The sequence below is a fragment of the Grampus griseus genome (assembly GCF_964374135.1).
Source record: "Grampus griseus genome assembly, chromosome: 6".
NCBI lineage: Eukaryota > Metazoa > Chordata > Mammalia > Artiodactyla > Delphinidae > Grampus > Grampus griseus.
Genome location: NC_139000.1, coordinates 5,787,821 through 5,807,145, shown reverse-complemented (window position 1 = coordinate 5,807,145; position 19,325 = coordinate 5,787,821). Strand labels below are relative to the sequence as shown.

At 58.0% G+C, this 19,325-nt stretch overlaps 1 protein-coding gene across 1 annotated transcript in view; it reads left to right on the top strand.

The window, feature by feature from the left end:
• The window catches only part of HMCN2 (hemicentin 2), a gene marked incomplete at its 5' end in the record, with an annotated part of 150,996 nt that overhangs the window by 113,853 nt on the left and 17,818 nt on the right, over positions 1-19,325 (top strand). The window contains 20 exons of the mRNA XM_082656533.1: positions 68-192; positions 652-835; positions 3,423-3,520; positions 4,065-4,331; positions 5,067-5,257; positions 5,722-5,803; positions 5,899-6,035; positions 6,656-6,797; positions 6,885-7,029; positions 7,897-8,024; positions 8,880-9,036; positions 9,834-9,955; positions 10,808-10,972; positions 12,241-12,348; positions 12,583-12,717; positions 13,031-13,165; positions 13,725-13,915; positions 15,358-15,571; positions 16,812-16,946; positions 17,956-18,146. Of these exons, the coding sequence (XP_082512659.1) occupies positions 68-192; positions 652-835; positions 3,423-3,520; positions 4,065-4,331; positions 5,067-5,257; positions 5,722-5,803; positions 5,899-6,035; positions 6,656-6,797; positions 6,885-7,029; positions 7,897-8,024; positions 8,880-9,036; positions 9,834-9,955; positions 10,808-10,972; positions 12,241-12,348; positions 12,583-12,717; positions 13,031-13,165; positions 13,725-13,915; positions 15,358-15,571; positions 16,812-16,946; positions 17,956-18,146 (3,052 nt within the window). The remainder of the gene's footprint in view (positions 1-67; positions 193-651; positions 836-3,422; positions 3,521-4,064; positions 4,332-5,066; positions 5,258-5,721; positions 5,804-5,898; positions 6,036-6,655; positions 6,798-6,884; positions 7,030-7,896; positions 8,025-8,879; positions 9,037-9,833; positions 9,956-10,807; positions 10,973-12,240; positions 12,349-12,582; positions 12,718-13,030; positions 13,166-13,724; positions 13,916-15,357; positions 15,572-16,811; positions 16,947-17,955; positions 18,147-19,325) is intronic.

The window sequence follows — 19,325 nt, the reverse complement described above, 5'->3', positions numbered from 1 at the left end:
CCCCGCCCCAGGAGGCAAGCCCGCAGGCCCTCACGCACCTGCTCCCGGCTCTCCCTCCCCGGGGCAGGTTCTACCTGGAGGGCAGCTCCCTGGTGCTAAAGGGCCTGAGGGCCTCGGACTCGGGGGCCTACACCTGCGTGGCCCACAACGCGGCCGGTGAGGACGCCAGGCTGCACACCGTGAACGTGCTGGGTGAGCAGCTGAGGGGCGAGGAGAGCCGGGCCGCCCCACCATCCCAGGGTGGCAGCAGCCTGGCCGCCGTGGGGCCTCCACTGGGGCACCTGGAGGGCGGTGCCAGGGCCCGGATATGGGATCCCTGGTGAAGCCCCAGCCGTGCCCACTCTGTGAGCCAGGCCAGCCTGACCTGTCCGGGCCTCTGCCCCATCCTCAGACTAGGGGCACAACTGCGACAGCCCAGGGGCGCAGTGGGGGAGTCGGGATAAAGGAGAGACCCACACCCCCAGGCAGTGGGCTTCTTCGTCACCTGGGTTGGGCGCAGGCCTGAGACCCACGTGATGATTGCCACACGATGGCTGCACGTGGCAGAAGTCGAGGTATCGGCGCCACCTCCTGGGACTTCCCTGAGAGGAGCCCGCCTCCCCGCCCAGGCCCCCTCACTGCCCCCGTTTTTCCTCTCTGCCCACCCACCAGTGCCTCCCACCATCGAGCAGGGCGCAGAGGGCGCAGGGACCCTGGTGAGCAGGCCTGGGGAGCTGGTGACCATGGCGTGCCCTGTCCGGGGCTCCCCGCGCATCCACGTGAACTGGCTCAAGGATGGCCTGCCCCTCGCGCTCTCCCAGCGCACCCACCTCCACGGCTCGGGCCGCACCCTCAGGTAAGGGAGTGGCTCCCCTGCCCGCCAGCCAGCGGACGGCAGGCCCCAGATACACTCTTCAGGCAGCTTGGGCTTAAAAGCACGTCTGAATGGTTTTTAGACTAAAAATAACATAAACATACAGAGGTTTCTGATGGGGAGAGTGGGAGATGAAAGGGGCCTCTGCCCTCAGGCTTTCACAGCCCAGTGGGGGAGGTACAGATCCGGGTGATGACATCTGGTGGCACCTAACTCAGCCTGGCCCCAGGTAGAAGAAATCTGGGAAGGCTTCCTGGAAGAAAGTGCCTGAGCAACGTCTTCATGCATTCAGCAGCACTTAACGGAGTGCTTGCTGTTCCAGGTGCAGTTCCAGGTACTGGGATGGAGCAGTGAGCAAGATGGAGCCTTTGCTCCTGCAGCTTTGGGGAGGGAGGGGAATGGAAAAGAAAGAGATATAAAAGTGACACGTCACAAGGGATGTGTGCTCAGAAGAATAAAGTAGGTGAGGGGATGGGAGGTGGCAGTGGAGGGTGCTATTTTAGGGTGGCCAGCAGTAGGCACTCAGATGAGGTGACACTTGAGCAGAGATGGAAGGCGATGAGAAGGGGAGGTGAGTGGATTCCATGGCAGGAAGAATTCCATTCCTTCCAGGCAGGAAGAGCAGGTTCAAAGGCCCCGCAGTGGGCGTGTGGCTGTGTTCTCGAAACAGAGTTGGAGGGTCGGTTATGAAGGGGGAAGTCAGGTGACATAGGGCCTCGTAAGTCCTTCAAAAGACTTGGGCTTTCCTAAGGAGAGAAGGGAAGCCCTGAGAGGGTTTTCAGCAGAGAAGTCACATCATGACGTGACTTAAATTTTGTGTATGTGGTAAAATACACATAATAGAAAAGTTACCATTTTAGCCATTTTTAAGTGTACTGTTCAGGGGCATTAAGTACATTCACATTGTTGTGCAACCTTCACCATCTCCAGACCTTTTCATCTCCCCAAACGGAAACTCTGCCCCATCGAACACTAATTCCCCACCCCGCTCCCCAGCCCCTGGCACCCAGCACTGTACTTTCTGTCTGTGAACCTGCCTTATTCTGAGTACCTCAGATAAGTGGAATCATGCAATCATTGTCCTTCTGTGACTGGTTTATTTCACGCAGCATCATGATTTCATCCATGTTGTACCATGTGTCAAATTTTCCGTCCTAATTTTTAAGGCTGAATAATATCGCCTGGTATGTGTAGAACACGTTATCCTTTCGCCCATCGATGGACACTTGGTTTGCTTCCACATTTTAGCAGCTGTGAATAATGCTGCTGTGAACACGGGTGTTGGCTTATCTGTTTGAGCTTCTACTTTCATTTCTTTGCGGTTGTGACTTAGGTTTTTAGACGATCCTTCTGGCTGCAGTGTGGACAGCAGACTGTAGGGCCAAGGGCAGAGTGGGAGGGCATTTTAGGGCTGCGGCCACAAGCCAGGTGAGACGTGGTGGGGCCTGGATCAGAGCCACGTGGTGGAAGTGCGGAGAGACGGGGAGGGGTTGAGCAGGGCTCTGGGGTCTCTATCTGGGAACCCGGAAGGCTGAAGTCTGTTTTCTGAGATGGGTCCACAGTGGGAGGGGCAAGTTGAGGGGTGAGACCGGTGTTCTGTTCCAACCTGCTGGTTGGAGAGGTTCTTGGACATACAGGGAGGATGGAAACGAGGCATTTGATACTCCTGTCAGGAGTTTAGGAGGTAGATGTTTGGAGATTGTCAGTGAACAGGTGGTGTTGGAAGCCAGGATGGGCTGCGGGCCCCGGGAAGTGAGTGTGGACCGAGCCTGGGCTGCCAGCGTTAGGGTGGTTATAACAGACGTTTCAGGGTCACTGGGGACGTTGACAGGGGCGGCTCAGGAGGAGTGGTCGGGGCAAAAGGGTTTGAGAGACAGTGAGGGTTCAGGCAGTGGAGACAGTGAGTAGAGACGAGTCTGGCGAGTCCTGAAAGCTGAGAGGAATTGTCTAGAAGAAGGGGGTGGGAGTACAGGCTGTCCGGGGGTGGGCCAGTGGAGCTTCCAGAATTTGGGAAGCAGGAAGTCTGGCTGCAGAGTGAGGTGGGCAGAGAAGGCAGCAGGGGTCGGGGGTGAGGTGGGGACTCTCCCTCTCTCCCCTTCTCTCTGCTTCTCTCTCTCTCCCTCTCTCTCCTTCTCTCTCCCTCTCTCTCTCTCCCTCTCTCTCCTTCTCTCTCCCTCTCTCTCTCTCCCTCTCTCTCTCTCCCTCTCTCTCCCTCTCTCTCCTTCTCTCTCCCTCTCTCTCCTTCTCTCTCCCTCTCTCCCCTTCTCTCTCCCTGTCTCTCTCTCCCTGTCTCTCTCTCCCTGTCTCTCTCCCTCTCCCCGCTCTCCCTCTCCTCCCTCTCCCCCTCTCCCTCTCCCCCTCTCCCTCTCCCCCTCTCCCTCTCCCCCCTCTCCCCCTCTCCCTCTCCCCCCTCTCCCCCCTCCCCCTCTCCCCTCTCCCCCTCTCCCCTCTCCCCCCTCTCCCCCCTCTCCCCCCTCTCCCCCCCTCTCCCTCCCCTCTCTCTTTCTTCCTGTCTCTCTCTCTCTCACTCTCTCTCTCTCATCCCCCACCCTTTGCTCTCGGGCTTCAGGATTTCCCAGGTGCAGCTGGCAGATTCCGGCATCTTCACCTGTGTGGCTTCGAGCCCAGCGGGCGTGGCCGACAGGAACTTTACCTTGCAGGTGCACGGTACGGAGCAGGGGAGTGGGTTAGCGGGTCCTTCGGCCTTAGGGGCGAGAATCAAGGCTCTTGTCCCCTCCCCTCTGCCCATCTGGGTGAAACCAAGGGTTGGCCCTCAGGGATGTCAGGGCAGGGCAAATACTCAGTCTCTGATTCATTCGGTCACTCATTCATTGATCTCACAAGTAGTTGTTGGACACTAGTGTGTCAGGGCCTTGCCAGGCACTGGAATATGGCAGTGAGCAGAGGTAGCCCTGACACCAGGAAGTCGGTGAGGGAAACAGCTCTGTAAAATTAAAATTCCACGCAACTAGTGATACCAGGGTAAGGAGAGGGTGCCACGGGAGCACAGAGGAGGGCACCTCACCTGGCCTCGGGCATTCAGGGAAGGCTTCCTGGAGGAGGTGAGGTCTAAGCTGAGGACTGAAGATGAGAAGGAATAGTCCAGGAGAAGGGCATTCTGGCCCATAGTTACAGTCTGTGCAAAGTCCAGGGGCGAGGGCCACCTGGCATTGGATAAGTTGGCTCGTGCCCACTCTTTTGCCCTGTGCAGTGCCCCCTGTCCTGGAGCCGGTCGAGTTCCAGAATGACGTGGCGGTGGTCCGTGGCTCCCCGGTGGTCCTCCCCTGTGAAGCCCGGGGCAGCCCCCTGCCCCTCGTTTTGTGGATGAAGGATGGGGAACCCTTTTTGCCCCGGAGCCTGGAACAGGGGCCTGGCCTACAGCTGGAGACAGCGGGAGTTGGCGACTCAGGGATCTACTCCTGCGTGGCCGTGAGCGAGGCAGGGGAAGCGAGGAGGCATTTCCGGCTGACGGTGATGGGTGGGTCACCTGCCCCCAGCGCCAGCTTCTCTGGGCCAGGGACGGGACGGGGGCCCTCGGGGGCGATGGAGGCGGTGAGAGAGGTGAGCACCCTGGAGGCTTGGGGCTTAGGGAGCAGGCCTTGCTGACCTGGCTGCAGGGGCTGGGGGCCAGGATGCTTCCTTCTCCTGGGGCTGTGCCCCTCTGTCTTGTCCTTGGAACCTTGTAAAGCAGGAACAAAGCCATCGAAATCTTGGGGCTCTAAGTCTGAAGCACAAGATTTTGCAAGTGTGCCCTACTGGAAAGATGCGTTTCCCTCCATACTGTATCCTTGTTGTTTTTTTTGTTTTGTTTTTTGTTTTTTGCTGTACGCGGGCCTCTCACTGTTGTGGCCTCTCCCGTTGCGGAGCACAGGCTCCGGATGCACAGGCTCAGCGGCCATGGCTCACGGGCCCAGCCGCTCCGCGGCATGTGGGATCCTTCCGGACCGGGGCATGAACCCGTGTCCCCTGCATCGGCAGGCGACTCTCAACCACTGCACCACCAGGGAAGCCCTCCTTGTTGGTTTTTAAGCGCAAATCATTGTCCCAGGCAGATGGGCCCAACGTGTTTAGGACCCTCCAACACAATCACCAGCCTGCTGTTTGCAGGCCCATGTACTGTCAGCATTTGGATGGTGGGGGAGGGGAATGAACCCCACATCCTAGTGTTCTGGGCATGGCCCCCATGGCTGACCCAGGGCGGGGTGTCTTGCAGATCCCCCCCACATCGAGGACTCAGGCCAGCCTGCAGAGCTGTTGCTGACCCCCGGCACCCCCTTGGAGCTCCTCTGCGATGCCCGGGGCACCCCCCAACCCAGCATCACGTGGCACAAGGATGGGCAGGCCCTGAACAGGCCGAAGGACAGCAAGAGGGCCGGGCGGGGGCTCCGGGTGGAGGGTGTGCAGGTGCTGCTGCCCCGCCTGCTGTGGCATGAAGCTGGGGAGAGGAGGGGAGGGACCCAGTGGCACTTGGCAGGGTTTGCCCAAGCTCCACTTTTATTCGGGGTATGAGGATGTGAAGAGGACCCCCCACCCCGGCCCCGGGCCATGCCCTTGGGAGCTCCCAGTCAGGTCAGACCCAAGGCTGATGCAGAAACCAGATAAATCCCTAACCCCACCAGAAAAGAACTGGTACAGTCAAGGGGGACTCCCTGGAGGAGGCAGACTCTGCCCCAGCCCTAAAGCAAGGGTGAGCCAGTAATAGGGAAGAAACATCCCAGAGAGGAGAAGGGGTTGGTGGGAAAGGCAGGATGGCTGACTCAGCAGGCCTGAGGCTAAATCCTGGGTCCTCAGCTGTGTAGGAGGGAAACCAGATCAGGAGGTGGGCAGGGTGGGGCCGGAGGTAGCTGCTCACCCTGCCCCATCCCCAGGTGGGTGACGCTGGGCTGTACACTTGCCTGGCCCACAGCCCTGCTGGTGAAATCGAGAAGAGCTTCCGGGTCAGAGTTCAAGGTAGGGGGCTGCCAGAGTGGGGGCAGGAGAGGGAGGCAGGATGGGACCTGCAGGGGTGGGTCCCTCTCTCATGTCCTCCCTACCCACCTCACCAGCCCCCCCAAATGTCATTGGGCCCCAAGGCCCCCGCGGTGTGGTTGGCCTGGCCCCGGGACAGCTGGTTCTAGAGTGCTCGGTGGAGGCAGATCCCGCACCGGAGATCGAGTGGCACCGTGATGGCATCCTGCTGCAGGTGGGTGCCAGGCTGGGGACCCAGGGGCACCGCTTTCTGTTCCTCTCAGGCCCCAGACCCTGACCAGACTCGATCCCAGGCGCCGAGGGCCTATTCTGGGCCGGCCCTTTGCACACCTGCTCTCCTGACGTTTTCCACCCCTGTTACTATTGTCACCCCCATACTGTGGATGGGGGCACCGAGGCAAGGCTAAGATTTGCACCCCAGGGCTTCTGATGCACATCTGTGCTGTGCCTTTGAGCTGTGCTTAGTGGCTGTGTGGCTTGGGGCCAGTTACTGCGGTTCTGTGCGCTCACCCCTGACGTGGGGCCAATTTGCTGCTGTGGACCCAAGGCTTGTAAACCTGGTGGAAGCTCCAGCTCCTAGTGTGAGCATGGGTCCCCCCTGCAACGTGCCCGACAGGCAGAGCTCCAGGGAAGATGCTCTTTCCCTCCCAAAGGAGCCTATTTCCCCAGAAAGTCCTCAGCTGGGCATCAGTTCAGGGGCTGCAGGCCGGCCCAGAATGAATGGGGCAGAGACCACTGTCCGGCCCCGCTGGTTCCTTGGTCTTGGTGCGTGGGGGGCTGGCCTGGCCCAGCCCAGCACTGATGAGGGTCTCTCCACCCTGGGGGTCTCTACAGGCAGATGCCCACACCCAGTTCCCAGAGCAGGGCAGGTTCCTCCAGCTGCAGGCCCTGAGCACGGCCGACAGTGGCAACTACAGCTGCACAGCCCGCAATGCTGCAGGCAGCACCAGTGTGGCCTTCCACGTGGAGGTCCACAGTGAGTGGCCCCACCCCACCCGCCCTGCCCCCCCTCCCTGAGAGCGACAGGGTCCCAGCACCCGCCCCCTCTGTGCCTCTCCTCCAGCGGTGCCCACCATCCGGCCGGGACCACCTGCAGTGAACGCCTCCGTGAACCAGACGGCTCTGCTGTCCTGCAAGGCAGACGGTGCCCCCCCGCCCCTTGTGAACTGGCGGAAGGACGGCATCCCTCTGGATCCTGAGAGCCCCAGGTGGGAGCTGGTAGGGGAGGGCATCAGGGAGGGGCTCAGTACCTCTTTACGGGTTGTAAACGGAAGCCCACCTGGGCAGTTGGAGCAGAAAGGACATGGGTCTTCTCAGAACCCAAGGACATACATGCCCATTCGTTAAGGGCGTGAGAACCCCTGGTGGCTGTCTGTCTGTCTGTCTGTCTGTCTAGACTCTTGGTTGCTAGTCTGTTTCTGTGTGTGAGGGCTTCATGCCTCTCTCTCTCTCAGACCAATTTTCTATACCTTCTTTCTCTAAGAACATGGCAGAACGGCTCCCCACACACACCTCCCCCCGCCCCCCCACCCCCAGCCAAGTTATAGCTGCTGTGTTCACACAACCTGCAGACCCTGGTGAGCTGTCTGTGAATCCCAGTTCCAAATTCCCAGGGCAGAGAATTCCATTGGCTCAGCCTGCATGATGTGTCCATCCCCCATCCAACCGGCTGTGGCCAGGGGCGGGGTCACACAGTACAGACATGGCCCCTGGGAAAGGGCAGTTTTCCGACCTAATTGAGGGGCTGTTCTCAGAAAGGATTGGGGTACCACTGCCCTCTGGCGCTTGTGGGGAGGCTGGGCCCAGGTGGGAGCATGGGAGGCCCGAAGCAGCCCCTCTCACCCTTTCTGATGCTGGGTTGTGGCGCAGGTTACTGCCCAAGGCTGTGGCCCCACGCCCCACCCCCCCACCGACCTTGGCCTCACAGATGCAGGACTCCTGAGTCAGCATCCTCTCGCTCAGAAAGCCAGGGACCAAGGGGAGGGTCTCGCTGGAGACACTACCAGGGGGTCCAGCTCCTCCCCAGGGACTTGCTGGTCTGCCGGTATCCATGGCAACCCCTCCCTGTGTTCCAGGTTTCAGGTTCTGCCTGAGGGTTCCCTGAGGATCCAGCCAGTCCTCGCCCAGGATGCCGGCCACTACCTCTGCCTGGCGTCCAACGCCGCAGGTTCCGATCGGCAGGGCCGTGACCTCCGGGTCTTCGGTAGGTAGAGGAGGGAAGGTGTGTTTTTTTTTGCCTTCAGCAACCACCCCCTGTCTGGACCGGGTCCTGCTTAGTTTCTGGTTCATCTTAGCTGTCAGGAGCCAGGAGCAACGATCTCCAAATATTTTTGACCATGAATCCTATTAATAAAAAGTTTTGAGCATGTACACTCAAAGATGCATAGTGGGGCTTCCCTGGTGGCGCAGTGGTTGAGGGTCCGCCTGCCGATGCAGGGGACACGGGTTCGTGCCCCGGTCCGGGAAGATCCCACATGCCGCGGAGCGGCTGGGCCCGTGAGCCATGGCCGCTGAGCCTGCGCGTCCGGAGCCTGCGCTCCGCAACGGGAGAGGCCACAACAGTGAGAGGCCCGCGTACCGCAAAAAAAAAAAAAAAAGAAAAAAAAAGATGCGTATTTATCTTTATGCATACCTTATATACACTTACTACTATGCTATTCTACTGCATGAGAAAACATGCACGAGCTGTAGAACACTCAGAATCACTGAGCCAGGGGCTCTGATCTGCTCTTCAATCCCATTGATCACCTCGGTGGAGGCTGCGCTGCTGGGCCCTGGCCTCGGGCGGGGCTGCCGGGGAGTTGCGCCCTGGAGGCCCCATTCAAGGAGGTGTAGTTAGGGGGATGCCAGCCTCAGGGGTGGTCAAAGGCCCCATCGCCCCAGCTTTGGGAACCCGTTGGAAGATCCGCTCGGGGAGTTTCTCCTGCCTCCTCGCTCCTGCTTCCTCGGGGATGGACTGAAGGTGGTTGGAGTATCTCCTGCTCCTGGGCTTTACCTTAGAGACCCCCGCCCTGCCCCCACCCCACACCCCGTCTCCTGATCACTGTTCTCTCCCCAGAGCCTCCAGCCATCGCCCCCGGCCCCTCCAACCTGACCCTGACTGCTGACACCGCCGCCTCACTGCCCTGTGAGGCCAGAGGCTCTCCCAAGCCCCTTGTGGTCTGGTGGAAGGATGGACAGAAGCTGGACTTCCGCCTGCAGCAGGGAGCCTACCGGTACTGAGATGGTCCTTCTGGGAGCGTCATGAGATGCCTGGGGTGGGGAAGGGCGTGCCTGTCTCAGAGAAGGGGAGCCAGGCCAGAACTGAGGCAGGGGCGCGCTCGGGTCTCACCAAAGCCAGCACCAGAACTTGTGTCCTGACTTCAAGGGGCCAGGAGGGTCTTTACACTAAGATACCTGGTCGGAGGTGGGGACATTTGGGACATACAGCCAAATGGAAAATATATGGCCTTTGCAACCACTTTAGTCACTATTTAAGAACCCACGTAGAAGCCCAAGTTCATGCCGGTTGAGCCTGGACCCATGGCTCCTGCAGGAGCCTCGGTCTCCCCGTTTCTCAAATGCAGCTGACCCTGAAATGATCCCTGGGAGTATTAAGAGGTCAGTTCACCAATGAAATCACCAGATATGTGTTGTGTTAGGTGCCAACTCATCGTGGAGCTTTGTGACTAAGCAGGTGTTCAGTGAACACGAGCAGTTCTGATCAGGGCTTTGGATATGGTTACTACTGCAGAAGTTATCATAGGTGGTGACTGTAGGAAATTTTTAGGATTATGGAGAAACCCAGAGGCAAACATTAAAATTGCCCACAAACTGAACAGGTAGACCTTGGGAGGTAGAAAATTCTAGGAGAAACTTCTAGAGTCGAGGCTAGGGGCCGGTTACAGGCAGGGAAAATAGTCATGAAACACATCCCTCGCCTCCAAATTCCCCGGGTAGGGAGGCCACGCTGGCTGGTTTCAGGTCAGCTCTGCCAGTCACTTAGCAGACAACCGTCCGTCTGTCTGTGCAGGCTCCTGCCCTCCAACGCCTTGCTCCTCACAGCCCCCAGCCCTCAGGATTCAGCCCAGTTTGAGTGTGTGGCGAGCAATGAACTGGGCGAGGCCCACAGGCTCTACTGGGTGACGGTTCACGGTGAGTTCACACTCAGGAGTGACTGTTCACAGCGAGGGCAGATGAGGAGGCCGGGATGGGGACAGTGCCTCCCTCTCCTGGGCGCTCTCTCTGCCTCCAGGGACCTGCACGGCTTCCCTCTGAGCCTTTCTGTGCTTCCCGGGTCACCGCCTCCAGGAAGCCCTCTCTGATCCTGCCCTCCCACACTGACATAACCCAACTCCAGCACAGTTCCTGGCCTGTGGGAGCTCGTAGGCGAGGCCTCTCCCAAGTCCAGAATGTTCTGAACCCAAATCTGACCTTGTCATCACCCCAGTTAAAATCCCTCTCACCATGGCTTCCCACCGCCCTCAGGATAGAATGCATGGTGTCACCTGGGCCCAGAAGGTCAGCCCTGCTGACCCCCCAGGTTCAGCTCACCCCATGGCCTGCCTCACTCTGGGTTGCATTCATGCCTCTCAACTTTTTGTTCCTTACCTCGGGGCCTTTGCACATGCTGTTCCCTCTGCTGAACACTTTTCCCTTCACCCAAGCAATATCTGCTCTTCCTTCAAATCTCAGGTTAAATGCCACATGCCCCAGAGACCTTCTCTGGCCTCCCTCACTCTGTACCCCCACCAAGCCCACTTGTCTTGTGAAACGCTCCCTGAGATACCTGGCTGGTATCTATAGAAAGCAGTTCGTAACTATCCCACACGCCCAGCCAAACACATCTGAGTGAGGAAATGTGACTGCCGCACCTCCCTGCCCGGAGCTTCGTCACTGATGTCACCTTGTGTCGTAGTCTGTGTATCCTTCTCGTCCACCTGGCCCCGTGGCTGTGTGTTCCCCAGGGGACCTCAGCAGGGCCTCAAGCCTTGCCTTGCGTTTCAGTGCCTCCCACCATTGCCGACGACCAGACAGACTTCACCGTGACCATGATGGCGTCCGTGGTCCTCACGTGCCACAGCACAGGGGTGCCAGCCCCAGTTGTGTCCTGGAGCAAAGCAGGCACCCAGCTGGGGTTGCGGGGGAACGGCTACCGTGTGTCACCTTCGGGTAAGGAAGGGTGAGCCACGTGGACCTGCTGCTGAGGGGACACTAAGGGGCGTTGGGCGGAGGCTGTGAAAGCAGCCCGCTGGGGCCTGGTGGTTGAGAAGATGGAAAGTTCTGGCCTGGCTCTGCCATTCGCTCACTGTGTGACCTGGGAGAGCCCCCTCGCGCCCCACCCCCCAGGCCTCAGTGTCCCCATCCACGCACTAGAGTATTGATATCCATCAGTCAGTCCCTGATGCTAGTTGGTACGTTGGTGCTCCTTATGGCAGAATGAGGAAAATAATAGCGACATGAGAGTTTTCATAAGCTAGTTTTAGCTCATTAGAAGGATTGGCCTTTATTCTGAAATAATGCTTTTCTTAATAATTTGGTGTTGAGAGTGCCTTTCTTTTATGAGATTAAGGTGATAGTACATGGTAATTTTTTGAGTGTCTTTGCTTGTTAAAATAAAAAGCTGGCAACTTTAGGGGGATTCTCTAAATTAAATGTATTTTTTAGTTGGTTGGTTAGTGAAATCCTAAAGTCTGTGAACCACTGGCCGGATCTGTGGTTTTCAAACTCTTCCAAAGCAATAGAACACTTCCTCTGACAAGTGGTTATGGGGAAGCCCAACACGTGAGAGAAGCTAGGTTCTGGTTCCATCTGAGGCTGGGATGGGGGCTGTGGGGTGGGCCAGAGTCAGGTGGGCCTCGCTCCCTTTGCCCCCTCAGCAGGCCCTCAGGGGTCCACGGGGGATGGTTTAGAAACCACCTTACCTGACTTGCAGCCTGTGGTCTGGGAAGGTTAAAATGGTATTCATTGAGCAGCCAAGGCTGAGGGAGAGAGGGCAAAGGGAGGACAGAGGAGGCAGCAATCCGGGGAGGCTTCCTGGAAGGGGCAAGTTTTGAGCAGAGTGCAGCAAGGATAGCAGGGTGAGGGCCCGTGGAACCAGGCGCGGGCAGTCCAGGGATTCCAGGCCGGGCAGTGGCAGATCCTGGCACATCACAGCCAGAAGGGTCTAGAGATCATCCTGTCTGATTCCTCACTGTACACCTGGCCCAGAGACTAGAAGTACCAGAGAGCAGAAGGGACTTGCCTACGGTAATGGTCTGAGCAGGGAGCAGAGGCAGGCCCAGGTTCCCCCGTGCTGCTTACAAATGGGCAGGGAGGCAGATTGAGTGGCCTGTAACAGAGACACCAGGGTTGGGTGTGTAAGAGCCCTGCCGGCTCCACCCCTGGGACATCTGTCCCAGGCCCCCTCACCCCTCTCTGTGCCCTGTTCCCGTCCACAGGTGCCCTGGAGATCAGGCAGGCCCTCCCCATCCATGCCAGCAGATACACCTGCACGGCCCGCAGCTCTGCCGGCGTGGCCCACAAGCACGTGGTCCTCACCGTGCAAGGTAAGCGTCCCCGAGGCCAGACAGCCATGGCTCCTGGGGCAGGGAAGCTGGCAGAGGGCTAGAGGATTCTTTGGGAGAAAAGAAACAGCCCGCCTGTGCCCTCCTTTCCGACGTTTCTGGAACCCCTTGTTCCCTTTGGCAGTCTCTCTCTCTGGTGCTCAGACGGCCCCTGGTGGGAGAGGCCTGGGTGTTAACGGTGTCCCCAGGGACCTCTGCAGCCCTGTTCCTTTGCAGCCTCCCCCGTGGTAAAGCCACTACCCAGTGTGGTCTGGGCGGTGGCAGAGGAGGAGGTGCTGCTGCCCTGCGAGGCCTCGGGCATCCCCCGGCCGAGCATCACCTGGCAGAAGGAGGGGCTCACCGTCCCTGCAGGTGAGTCTCCTTGGCAGCCAGCGTGGGTGGGAGGATGACAGTATGAACCTGTGGTTCTCCTTCCTGCCCCCGCTTCACCTCCTGCCCTCCCGTCTCCCCTCAGCACCCCAGAGCCCTTGATTCTGCCTGAGCACTCGGTGGCTGGGCTGGGAGTTTGGGTCCGGCTTCCGTGCTCGCTCTGCCCCCTCGTCACCCTGTGGCCACAGCAGGTCACTTGGCCGGTCAGACAGGACAGCCCAAGCAGCCTTCCTGCCCTCCTCGGGGGTGCTATCGCCCCAGCGACCGGCCCCCGATTCCTTCCCGCCAAACCCAGGGGTGAGGACCCAGGTCCTAACCAGTGGACAGCTGCGGATCATCCATGTCAGCCCAGAGGATGCTGGGAACTATTTCTGCGTCGCCCAGAACAGCGCAGGCAGTGCCCTGGGGAAGACTCGGCTGGTGGTGCAAGGTGGGCCCCGGGGGTGTGGGTGGGTCTGAAGTGGACCCCAGCGAGCTAGGGGCTTTGAGGCTCCTGAGAGCCCCTCCCTTCTCTGCCCAGCCCTGGTCCCGGGCGGGGCATGTCCCCACGTCCACCCCTACTCCAGCACGGCTTGTGGTTCTAGAAGGAATTCAAGAAAAAAATGGCTCCCATTTTGCACCCAAGGTCTGGCTTCATACGGTAACTCCAGGGTCCCCTCTGCCTCCTCTGGCCCCTCCGGGGAAACTAGTCTGGTCATTCTTCGTTCATTTTGACTTTCCAGTAGCAACAGCCATTTCCGTCCCTTTAGTCACTGTGTGTGCATGTGGGTGAATGGGTCACTCTGTCACAGCTTCTTCACCAAGCTCCAGAGAGTCCCCAGGTTATCCAGACCACGGGGCCTATGACCAGGGGCCGGTGGGGGCAGCAGACAGGGATGGAGGAAGGGGCTGAGGGTGTGTCAAGTGCCAAGGGCACTGGGGCAGGGATGGCCCACCCCAGCCCACCCCAGCCCGGCCCAGTCACCGAGGGGACCTCCCTATCCCCACAGTCCCGCCTGTGATCGAGGCTGGCCTTCCCGACCTGTCCGCCACTGAAGGCTCCCAAGCCCTCTTGCCCTGCACGGCCAGCGGCAGTCCTGAGCCCGACATCACCTGGGAAAAGGACGGCCAGCCTGTGTCTGGAGCTGAGGGGAAGTTCACCATCCAGCCTTCCGGGGAGCTGCTGGTGAAGAACTCAGAGGTGAGGGCCTGGCCCCAGGGAGCAGAGGGGAATAATAGTAACAGCAGGAGCGGCAAACACCTGCTGAGCACCCCCTGTGCGCCATGCTCTGTGCTGAGCACCCGCTGTGTGTCATGCTCTGTGCTGAGCACACGCTGTGTGTCATGCTCTGTGCTGAATGCTGTGCAGCTTCTTAATCCTGGAACCTGGGGAAGTAGGTGTTATCACCTTAGCTACAGATGAGGAAACCGAGGTTCAGAGTGTACCCAGGTTTTGAAGACATGCTATTGCCAAGAGGCAGAATCAAGATTTGAATCAGGACCTCTATGGCTAGTCCCTGGGAGAGGGAAGGAGCCCTGGAAGAGAGGGAGGGGGGAGCGTGGCGATGACTTTGTGTCCCCAAACTGCCTCAAATGTTCTTAACCTGAGCTACAGGCATGGGTGGGACCCCGGCTCCCTTCCCCCATCAGTACTCATCATGTTCTGTAATTACAAAAGAAGTCGCTGTCCAGATGGATGGGTGGCTGCTGGGTGGGCACATCTCGAGGGGGCCATGGGGGTGGGGATCCTGCCACACGGGGAGCCAGATGTGCAGTGGTGAGTGCACCAGCCCTGCTGCGATGCACCACAGAACTTCTCCTCTCGGAGAAGGCACCGAAAGCGGGGCCCGCCTCAGGGATGATGGATGAGGTGAGCACAGGTGAGCGGAGTGCAGGTTCCGTTCTGAGCACATAGGAGGTGCTTAGTAAATGGTGACTGTTACAAACGTGTGGTCAGGCTTAGATTATGAAGGCTGAAAATTCAATTAACAGTCAAATTAAGAAGGAAAAAAAGGGAATTTTTTGGAGCCAAGCTGAGGATTATAACCGGGGAGACCTGTTAGAAGTAAAGGCACGGTCACATACATTTTCAAGACGAAGAATCATACATGAGAATGACATACTCGTCTTTCACATAAAGTTCACCAAAGACACACAGTCCGGGTAAGCAGGTACAAAGTGAACAGCGAGTCACCATGACCCCATACAGAGCTGGGAAGGAACGCTATTCTTTTAGGAAGTTACATTGCTAGCGTCAGAGGAAAGGAAAGAAAAAAAGATCTTTACAGCTGAGCAGGCACACCCGTCCTTGAGGAGCTCTGGTTAACGTGTAATGCAGATACACACCGCACGTTAGGGATGGAAGGAGGAGGCCCAGAAAGACAGAGAATTTCATGTTTAGTTTTTCTTGTCCTGCCTTAAAATATAAATTGTATTTCATCAAAGCGCATAGCCATAGGAAGGCTGCAGGGAGGTGCAGTGGTGAAGCCGAGCTGTTTGCTAGCTGTGTGACCTTGGGCAAGTCACTTTGCCTCTCTGGGCTGGATGGTCCATGGGAACCTGCCAGGGAGCAGGTCCGCGGGGGCATTCTGGCCCATGTTGGGGTGGGGCGGTTATCAGGCTGACCCCTCCCTTTGCCCACAGAGCCAGGACGCTGGCACCTACACCTGCACTGCCGAGAATGCCGTGGGCCGCGCCCGCCGCCGCATGCACCTCGCCATCTTGGCACCGCCTGTCTTCACCAGCCTGCCTGGGGACCGCAGCCTGAACCTTGGGGACAGGCTGTGGCTTCACTGTGCGGCCCGTGGCAGCCCTACGCCCCGAATAGGCTGGACTGTCAACAACCAACCGGTCACAGGTCTGGGCCTGCTGGGGGCGGGTGGGACAGAGACCCAGGGCGCTGGGAGGTTGAAGAGGGTGGGCGGGTGGGGTGACCCAACCCGGTGAAGAGGAAGAGGGTACCAGTCAGCCTGTGGGTTCTGGGTCTCCAGACTTGGCCCTGCGTTGGGGCACAGGGCAAACACACATGTGGCCCTATGTGACCAGTCACACGTCAGACCCAGCAAGAAGCCACCTGTGAAAAAGACTCAACCCTGGAGACCTCAGGGCCAGGAGAGGGGCCTGTGCTCCAGCCTAGCACTGCTGCTCCCATTGTGGGCCCCTCAACACACTCCATTCATGGGGGCTCTCTCCTCTCACCTGGGTCCCCAGTGACGTTTAGGGAGGTCCAAGGCCTGCACAGGCCCTGTGGTACTCAATAAACGTCTGCCGAATGGATGAGTTGCTAAGTCTCCTCTGCTGCAAAGTGGTGTTTTCACATCCTCCTGTACCCAAGTCCAGGTGCTGGGAAACGAGTGCTCCACCTTTGCACACCTGTGCAGAAGGCTTTGCCTCAACCTCACTGCTTCCTGGGCGGAGAGATCAGGAGAGAGATTCAGCCTCTCTGAGCCCAGCTCTTCATCTTGAAATAGAGATAACAGGGGTCCTGAGGGTGGAACGATTTAATGCAGGAGGTTCGCCTGGCAAGGCCTCGCCCAAGTAAATGCCCCGTCGGTGTAGCACGTGTCCTTATTCCTGGTGGAGGGGCACTGTCTAAGGATTACAGGGAAAACAAAGGCTGTTAAGAGCATCTATCTCGGGACTTCCCTGGGGGTCCTGTGGTTAAGACTCTGCGCTTCCACTGCAGGGGGCACGGGTTCGATTCCTGGTCAGGGAAATAAGATCCCTCATGCAGTGTGGTACAGCCCCCCTAAAAATTAATTTAAAAATATAGCATCCATCTATATGTAACGCATGACAATATCTCTATAAATGCCACATGTTAATAGGCCCCCTGAAGACCTACCCTTGGCCACTCGCCATACTCGCGGTGTGGACTTGAAAATGAGGAAAGGCAGGTCTTCAACCTCCTCCTCATCTCCTGATCCTGTGCCTGCCACGATAGCATCCCACTTGCTGAGGCTTCCAGCAGGGAGGGGACGCTTTGTGCCTTTATGAAGCACCTGCTGGATACCGAGGCCTGAGTTAAGTGTTCAGGGCAGGAGGTCCCTGGCACCCTGAGCTCAGAGCCCCCTGGGGCATCTCTTTCTCTGCCACAGAGGGAGTGACCGAGCAGAACGGGGGCAGCACACTGCAGCGGATGGCAGTCACCAGAGAGGACAGCGGGACCTACGTGTGCTGGGCCGAGAACAGAGTGGACCGAGTGCAGGCGGTCAGCTTCGTCCACGTGAAGGGTAGGGAGTGACCATGTGGTCTTTCTCCAGACCTCTGCTGACCCAACCTAGTGGTTTTTCGAAGAAACTGGCCTCCTAATCTCTGAACTAGTACCTCTCCACCCTGGCTGGGCAGTAGGATCTCCTGGGGGGCTTTATAAAATACCGAGGCCCAGGTTCTACCCCCGACTCAGGAAAGGTGAGGCCTCGACATCAGTATTTTTTACCCTCCCCAGATGACCGGCTGTAGGGAGAACTGAGATCTGACTCATCAGCCTGAAGCACTGCCCTCAGCTGGATGGTGTCCATGTGGGAGGGGGATGGGGGCCAAGGTACCCTGGCACACAATGCGTGAATCTTGCCAGCCTGCCGGTTGCTCCCCACAACCCTGCCCCCCACAGCCCTGCACAGTAACCCTCATGTCACTGTGACTTGTATGTCCAACTTTAGGATGGGAGGGTGAGGCTCGATGGAGGGGAATGAGCTGCCCAAGGCACCAGGATTCAACTGTACTGTTGGTAGATTCAACCTCAGGAAACCGGCAGGGATGAAAACCAGCACAGGGCATCCAAGAGTGGTTTAAGAGTTGCATGAAATGAGAATCAGGGATGTCTTAGTGTTGCTATGTCCGACAGAGGTGTCCTAATGGTCGTGTAGTCCTTGTTTTCCGAAGTACCCTGCCGCTGGGCTAATCCATCTCTGAGCGCGAGTGTATGACACTCATACACTTTCTCCCCTCCTGTGCCTGTCTCAGGCATCACTAATCAATCATAGCACTATCCCCACTCAACTTCAAATCCTTCTCAGCACAGTGTTCCTGGCAGCCACTGCCAGTCTAGTTCACTTGACCTGCGACATGGAAGCTGTATGCCATCCCAGATGTATTGACTCCACACAGCCGTGCTGAGCCAGCAGGAACCTCCATAGGTTCCTGGGGTCTGTCTGGCAGGCTTTTGGGGATGAATTTATGGGAATTTTAGCCTGAAGAAAACCTCCTTTCTCTCTCCTTGTCCACTGTCACCTTGTGCAGAGGCTCCTGTCCTACAAGGGGAGGCTTTTTCCTACCTGGTGGAACCTGTTGGGGGCAGCGTCCGGCTGGACTGTGTGGTCCGTGGAGAGCCAGCACCCGACATCCACTGGATCAAAGATGGCCTGCTGCTGCAGGGAAGCCGGCTCCGGCACAGGCTGCAGAATGGCTCGTTGACCATCCATAGGACCGAGGCAAGGCGGGGCCTGGGCTGGGGCCACCTGGGACAACCCTCCACTTTGTCTGATTATCCAAGACGGTTCTTTAGGTTGGCACCACCCTCTACAGTCTACAAAGCATTTTCCTGCCTGTACCCAGAGATCCTCGCCTGACTAACTAGGGTGACCTCCAGCCAGTGGCTTAACTTCTCTGTGCCTCAATTACCTCATCCATTCAATGGGGCTAATAACGGTTCTGCCTCATAGATTTATAGCGAGAAATCAGTGAGATGACCCACACCAGGTGCTTAAGAGTGATCGGCCCCTCAGTAAGGCCAATATATGTTACTAATAACAACCCCATGGAGCAGAGTAAGCGGATAAGAGTGCCTCATTTTACAGATGAAGACACTGAGGGTCAGAGAGGCCCACAGCCCGTAAGCACCTGAGGCAGGACCCCAGCCCAGGTCTCCTGATTCCTACTCCACGCCATTTCCAAAGCCTTGAGCTCGGGGGCAGCCCCTGCTTCCCTTCCCTTCTGTGTCCCAAGTCCCAGTGGTCCTGCAGAATTCCACAGTGCGATGATGTCAAGGACTCATCTTAGAGGTCCTTGATCTTGCCCATCTTGGAGCCTGTCTCAGACTGGTAAAGGCAGCAGCAGCAGCAGCAGCAGTAAGGGTTGCCGTGACCTGAGTATTTGCTGTGGACCAGGCACCGTGCCTCACAGTTAGGGAGCATGATTTCATTTGATGCTCACAACAATCTTATCGGTTATTATCCCCGTTTTAGAGATGGGGAAACTGAGGCTCCAGAGACATGGTGAACACTGGAGCCCGGATTCGGTCCCATCTCGGACTGATGCCCAAATCTATACTCTTAATTGCATGCCGTGCTGCCCGCTGACAGTCCCTTGGGAGTGGCCTCCGGGATATTATCTTCTGGGCGTGGACAGTGGCCTCAGGCTGCCCCAGCTCCATCTCATGGTGGTGCTGCCACTGGAAGCGAATCTGAGCCAGGATTCTTCCTGAGTTGCATCACTGCCATGGTCGTGGATATCCTGGGAAGAAACTTCCCTATCACCAAGGCCAGGAAGTGCTGCAAACCCTCCCCCTCTGGAAGACTCGAAGTGCGCACTCGCACAATAAAAGCCCCAGGGAGCCTGCAGTGCTGAAACCTGTTCTTGTCTAACTCAGTGTTTCCCAAACTTGCTCCAAC